At 31.8% G+C, this 6,757-nt stretch overlaps 1 protein-coding gene across 1 annotated transcript; it reads left to right on the forward strand.

Moving 5' to 3' along the window:
• Window positions 1–1,201: 1,201 nt before the first annotated feature.
• LOC103040525 (dTDP-D-glucose 4,6-dehydratase) lies at window positions 1,202–5,993 on the forward strand. The gene is made up of 12 exons (XM_007244203.4): window positions 1,202–1,627; window positions 1,913–1,979; window positions 2,097–2,165; window positions 2,887–2,977; window positions 3,102–3,244; window positions 3,600–3,698; window positions 3,793–3,852; window positions 3,936–3,979; window positions 4,064–4,229; window positions 4,607–4,662; window positions 5,109–5,206; window positions 5,356–5,993. The coding sequence occupies exons 1-12, from the start codon at window positions 1,554–1,556 to the stop codon at window positions 5,502–5,504; spliced, it is 1,116 nt and encodes a 371-aa protein (XP_007244265.2). The 5' UTR covers window positions 1,202–1,553; the 3' UTR covers window positions 5,505–5,993.
• Window positions 5,994–6,757: the final 764 nt, after the last annotated feature.

A 6,757-nucleotide genomic window follows, 5' to 3' on the forward strand; every position in this document is an offset into this window, starting at 1 on the left:
ACCAATTAACTGAACGAGATTTCCACAGCGAGTGTCAGTACAGCCAATCAGAAGAGGGCAGAGGCGGGACAACAACCAGGCAACGCGTGCATCTGTTAAAGAGCCGGTTTATAGCAAGACTGTCACTTCGGGTTTTCTTAACTACCATAGCAATCCGCTAGAGGGAGCCCGCGACCGAGTCCTTAATGAATGGGGGTGAATGGGGCTTAAATAAAAAAAATTCTAGAAAAAAACAATTCTAGAAATGGTAGTTTGGAAGGGACACTGGGTTATGTATGGGTTTAGAAAGTAGAAAAAAGCATTTTCTAAAAAAAAAAAAATAATAATAATTAAAAAAAAAAAAAAATATATATATATATATATATATATATATATATATATATATATTTCCATGTTTCTATATAACAAACAACAGGTTAAACAAACAAATATCCATTTATTTCATGCTCCCTTACTCTTTCGTGCTGTTCTAAAAATATAAATTCATAAATTGACTAAACACCAAAAGCACACAGAATTGACAAAAATATATTATAATTATATCTATATTTTTGTTTTAATAATAGAGAATCCAAAGGTGGACCTGTTAATCAATGTTTGCTTATTTTGTCAATTATATTTTTATATTATATGCTATTATAAAGAAATTTTACTATATAAGTCCCTAAAATTAATGTAATTTTAAAGTGCTAAAGATCTTTTACCCAACTAATGAAGTGACCTAACTAAGTTGTGTTGACATATTTTATTGTTGTCTGTTTGTTTTCAATGATTGTTTTGTGTATTAGTTAATTTATGATTAATTCTGTTACATTTAATAGTGTAAATGTGTCATTGCTGTATCATAACTTAACAATGTCTTACAATTTTGTAAATTTAAAGTTTTCAAATAAAAATAAATAAATAAATGTTATTGTTAGGCAGTAAAGGCACTGGCTAGCATTGCTGCTAATGTGTGCTGACTTTCTGGTGAGCTGTTCCCTCCTGTCCCACCCCTAAACCCATACATCACCCAGTGCCCCTCCCAACTACTCTTTCCTTTTTTTTGCCTTTTTAGCCAGTCAGCTAAAATCAGGGGGTTTAGTTACTCTTTAATTGCTCCACATGAAGAACCCGGAACACACACTGCAGTGGGAATTCTCCTCTCTGAAGTTTCTGTGGTAACGCATGCAGCTGGTATGATACGTGTCAGCACTGCCGCAAAGCGTTCCACAGTGTCGCAAAGTGTTTGGGTATTTTGTTATGTGAGCAGTTAGTTAGTGTTAGCGGCTGTTTAATCATGATTCTGCTTTAACAGTTTAATTTAAACGTTAATCATGTAAAAAATGACGAGTATTATACAGGTAATTATGCTTACTTGTGCTGTGGCATTAATATCTCAGCGTTTTACAGGGTTTGAAGCTAGATAACTGGCGTTCCATCTTAACTAAGTTAGCTTAGAGAGCTGTCATAGATTATTTGTCATGCTGGGGCTAAATAATGCAGAAAAATAGCTCTTAATTAATAAAAATGTGAATATTTGCAAGAGTTTTCCCTCAAATTAATAAGCAGCAATGTCAGAGAGAGAGGAGAAGCTGGAGCTGGACTGTAGGAAGACTGTTCTTGTGACTGGAGGAGCTGGATTCATGTAAGTGCTGATTTAATTCATTTATTCATTAATTTATTTATTAATGGAATTAAATATTTAACCACATTTTTTTACATTACTTGATTGTTTTGCTTTCTCGAAATTGCAAAAAGTAAATCCTCCTAAATCCTAGTGCTCTTTCTCTGCTTCACACAGACTGTAGGTTATAGTACTGTATAGGAGAATTATCTATTAATCAGTTAACCTATATCTTAACTCTGGACCCTCGTGTTCACTCACCTGTACACCTATGTTAATATTTGATATGATTTTTTGATCTATTAGAGGGTCGCACCTCATCATCCTCCTGGCTGCAAGATATCCACTGTGGAGGATAATAAATATTGACTCAGTAAGTCTATTTAATTGTTAATTATACTGTCTGTGTGTAATTGAGTGTAAGTAATGTGTATAATTTGTGTGTATATTGTAATAATGTGTATAATATAATGTATATAATCTGTTTTAGTTGCAGTACTGCTCAAGCCTGAAGAACCTCGAATGTCTTAAGAACACAAGTACATACAAATTCATTCAGGTAAGATTTAATGTGAGAACTGTTATATAATATTCCTTCTTCACTCTGAGACAAAATCATAAACAGTAGTTTATATATCAATAATAAAAAAAATATATACCAACCAAAATAAATAAATGTGTCTTTTTTTGTGTTTTTCTTTTTCATCATGGCAATTTTGGGGCCCTCATGATATGCGTGTTTTTCTGTCTTTATTTAAGATACCACAATCAGATAATCAAGTCTCAATACTGCGTAATTCACATTTGTGATTTTGTGATGTATAATTTTCCCCAGACAATATTTGCTCAGTGAATATCAAAAGCAATATTTCTGTAATTAGGGTGTGCAATTTCATTTCAAGCACAATATTTCATGACACAGTAATATTGAGATTGATAATGAAAGTATTTTGTATTTTTATTGTTTACTTTAAAGCTTTAATGATATTTTGTGTTGTTTATATTCATTATTTATCTTGTTACATTATTATTATAATTTTATACAAAATCTGTACAAAGTCTTGGTAACGTACTGTTGTTGACAGAATAGACAAAGGTTTAATTATTATGATTATTATAAAAAAAATATTATGATATTATTTATTGGCCATATTGTCCAACTCCATTTTATACTTATCGTTACTGAGAGGGTTGAGTTTTTAAGTAAGCAGTGATTATAAAATATTATAATATTTCCTTTTTTCCTAATGCTGATTCATTTTGCCTCTCTTTCTTCACAGGGAGACATATGTGACCAATACTTCATTAATCATCTGTTTTCTACTGAGAATATCGACATTGTGTTTCACTGTGCTGCTCAGTCTCATGTTGGTGAGTAATTATTGATTTAGATATGAATCCTTCTGGTTGTTATAGGTAATATATCAGTGATGTTCAGTGAATCAGGCGAATGTTGTTCAGATTACTCTCCTCTCTTTTTTCTTTTCTATCTCAGATAACTCTTTCCTGTATCCGTCTCAGTTCATGCACGTGAACGCTGAAGGTACACATGTAGTGCTCAGAGCAGCGTTTGAAGCTGGAGTGGAAAGGTTTATATACGTGAGCACTGATGAGGTTTATGGAGACAGTCTGGACAAGGTCAGTGTCATTTTAGATGTTTAACCTTTTAGGTGTAGTTATACAAATCCCCTTTTACTCTGCAGTACAATTTATTCCTGTTAAGGCTCTCATAAAGAACACCTGGACACCCTGTTCACTCTCTACAGTTGATAACTCTCTGAGTTATCAACTGTAAATTCTGCAAGCTTTAAAATAGACATAAAAACTAGAGAACCATAAAAAAACAAAAGGTTTGGAGAACATTACATTTTTGATTTGTACTCAGGATAATATTGATTTTAAAATTATTTTTAAAAGTTTAGGAAATTATTTCAATGTTTTTTTTAATAATTTCTGTTACAATTAGAATTTATCAAACATGTAATGTTCACAGGAATTTGATGAGTTGAGTCCAAAAAAGCCAACCAATCCATATTCAGCATCAAAAGCTGTTGCTGAAAACATTGTGTTATCATACTGGGAAAAGCACAAGGTAATAAAATTATGATTTTGAATTATTGGTGATTTATTGTTTCCTTTTATTTTCAATTTGATAATATTCCTCATTTTGTAATTTTGCATTTTAGTTTCCCATTTTAATAACCAGGAGCAGTAATGTGTACGGACCAAGACAGTATCATGAAAAGGTATGCAGGTAGTTCTATCATTCTTCCACACCACCATTTTATTAAGTGGTGATATAAACGTTTTTTCCCTGCTTATTCTTCAGGTTATTCCAAAATTTTTGTTACTTCTACAACAGGACCAAAAGTGGTAAGCATATTTAGCTTTTAACAAACTTTACACCATTTATGTTGCGTTTTTTGTTTGTAATCAAATCCTGTTCTCTCTTTATAGCACTATTCAGGGAACAGGCCTTCAGTCCCGTCACTTTCTTCACGTTGATGATGTCACGGATGCTCTTCTCATCCTGATGGAACAAGGCGTCCTGGGAGAGATTTACAACATCGGTGCCAACTTTGAGATTCCCATCATCCACCTGGCTAGAGAGCTTGTACAGTTGGTAGGTTCCATTGTCAGCTTTTATTTTTGAAACATGTAAAATATATCATATAATGTACTGCAGAAACTTAAACAAAAATGCAATATTGGAGTAACAAGATAGGACCAGAAAATCACTATGCTAAAGAAATGGATACACCATCAAGGATTCCAGGAGTACAAATTTATTTATATTTAAATTTATATTGGTAGCATAAAAATATTTAAAAGTTTGAAACTAAAGTAGACCGTCATGTAAATTCATAGAAAATAGAGAAATATATAGGTTTTAGTCACAGATTAAATGTTATTCATCTCATTTAAAATGTCTATGTCTTTGGAGTGATTTTTATTTATTTATTTATTTAATTTTATTTATTTATTTAATTTTTTTTGAAGGTGAAGAATGCATCTACTGATGATCTGGATAACTGGCTGCTGTTTGTTGAGGACAGGTGTGTAAAAGAAAAGCTCTGGTAACCTACAGGTTTGGGCACTCCTTGACAAAATATATGATTTTTTAATTCATTATTATTGTTGTTTATTTATTCTAATTTATTCTAAAGCTCCATTTCCTGTAAGTAATACAAACTGTGGAGCAGTTGTATTGCACCACAATAAAATACAACAAAGTACTGCAGTTACACATTTTCACCAAACACTTAAGAACTGTTACTTTAAACAATGGTAAACCTTTTTTTAACAAAGGGTTTACATTCAGCAAATAAAGAGTAACTGTATTAAAATATACAGACATAGATTTTTTTAAAGAATAAAGAATTTCATGTAATTTTACCAGGTGTGCTCAAACTGCTGCATAACACTATATGTGGTATTTAAGTTTCTCTCTTTTTATATTATAATAACTTTTGCTTTTATAAGGTTGTTTTTCATATTATAGACCTGTCAGTGACTTAAGATACCCAATGATCTCAGACAAGATGCACAAACTTGGTTGGAAGCCTAAGGTTCCATGGAAGGAGGGAATCAGAAGGACAAGTAAGAAGCCTGAAAATTCTCATTACCTTTTTATTGATTTGATCTGAGAATGGGTAACAGGGCTTGTGCCTTGTTCTATTAGTTAACATAGGGGAGGGGGGGGGGTTCTAATATGTTCTAATGTATAATTTGTGTCTCCTGTCTTCCAGTTAAGTGGTATGAAGAGAATGCAGGCTACTGGCCAGTGGTCACAGAAAAGAAGCATCAAGGAGCTCCACTGACTGTGACCCATCACTCACTTCACAGTGAAACGGCAAAAAACACTTTCTCAAAAAGCTTTTTATCCACCAAGTTGTAGTTAAAATTGATTGAACATTTTGTACGTACTAAAGACTTATTTTACATTCAGACATTGTGTTTTTTTTAACTGGACAACAGCTGTGTTACAAATGACATCCACCATAAAAACAGCATAAATGGACAAAGTTTTACATAACATCAGTCATCTTTATATCAACTTTTGTTTTTTATAATATATATATGAAATGTTCATTTGTGAAACACACTGTAAGAAATCTAATTATCTGGGAACAGTAATGGACTGTTATCTGCTTCATATTTGAAGTGAGAGGAAATATAAGAAGATATAAATTCTGAGATTCAGCCAAATACCTCAATATTGTGTATTGAAACAATGCCATAAATCATGACATTCTATAGTTAGTAAATGGGAAGTCCTTGACTGAGTCTGAGTCATCCATGTCCAAGAGTGTTAAACAAACTGTTGTGAATTTACCAAAGACTAATAAAACCATAAATAAATACAATGTGCTCTCATTGTATGTTATCTCTGCTCACTGTTAGTCTGATGTGTACATGGCTGTTCATTAAATGTCTCTTTTTTAATCAAATCATTTACAATGACCTAAAGCCCAGCAATCCCTAAATTCTTGCATTGTTGCTACAATGTTGTACAATGCATGAAAACTTATTTCTTGTACAAAAAAAAAATAATAATGGGTTTTTCACATACAATTTTCTATTTTTGCTTTTAGCCTTGAACAGTCAGAAAATTAAACTAATAAAGGTTACACTGACAGTAAAACTTTTTATTTTTTTTATTTTAACCATTTTGTGTAGTACAGAAGAAATGGGTTTTCATATTTTTGTATGGGTTTTCATAATTTGTATTTCTGCATCTCACAATTAGAATTTCAGGAAAGTTTAAAAAAAAATGAATCTTATCTTAATTTTCTGATTTTTTCACCTTGTAACAAAAGTTATTGCAAAAATGGGAAAACTAAAAAAAAATAGAAAATTGAGAGATTTTTTTTTTTTTCAATTCTATTAGCAAAAAGCAGAAATGAAAAACTCGGAAAAACAAGTCAGTTTATTTCTCACCAAAGTAAATGGAAAAAAATAATAATGAAGTTTTATACCCAATGTTCTATTTTTGCATTTAGCTTCAAAAGGTTAGAAATTAAATTAATAAATGTTACACTGACCGTATTTTCGTACATGCGCATGCGCACTTTCCCCATATATACAGCATGTGCTCAGTTTTTAGCGCTACAGCGCCCTCTGCTGTTCGGAGCGGCTGTTGTGTATAAT

This window comes from Astyanax mexicanus, chromosome 5 (assembly GCF_023375975.1).
Source record: "Astyanax mexicanus isolate ESR-SI-001 chromosome 5, AstMex3_surface, whole genome shotgun sequence".
NCBI classification, from domain to species: domain Eukaryota; kingdom Metazoa; phylum Chordata; class Actinopteri; order Characiformes; family Acestrorhamphidae; genus Astyanax; species Astyanax mexicanus.

Excerpts from the sequence above, each read along its gene's own strand:
- LOC103040525 (XM_007244203.4), top strand. The coding sequence starts at position 1,554 with ATGTCAGAGAGAGAGGAGAAGCTGGAGCTGGACTGTAGGAAGACTGTT. Across the intron at positions 1,980-2,096 it reads GGATAATAAATATTGACTCA|TTGCAGTACTGCTCAAGCCT; the intron begins GTAAGTCTATTT and ends AATCTGTTTTAG. Across the intron at positions 2,978-3,101 it reads TGCTGCTCAGTCTCATGTTG|ATAACTCTTTCCTGTATCCG; the intron begins GTGAGTAATTAT and ends TTTCTATCTCAG.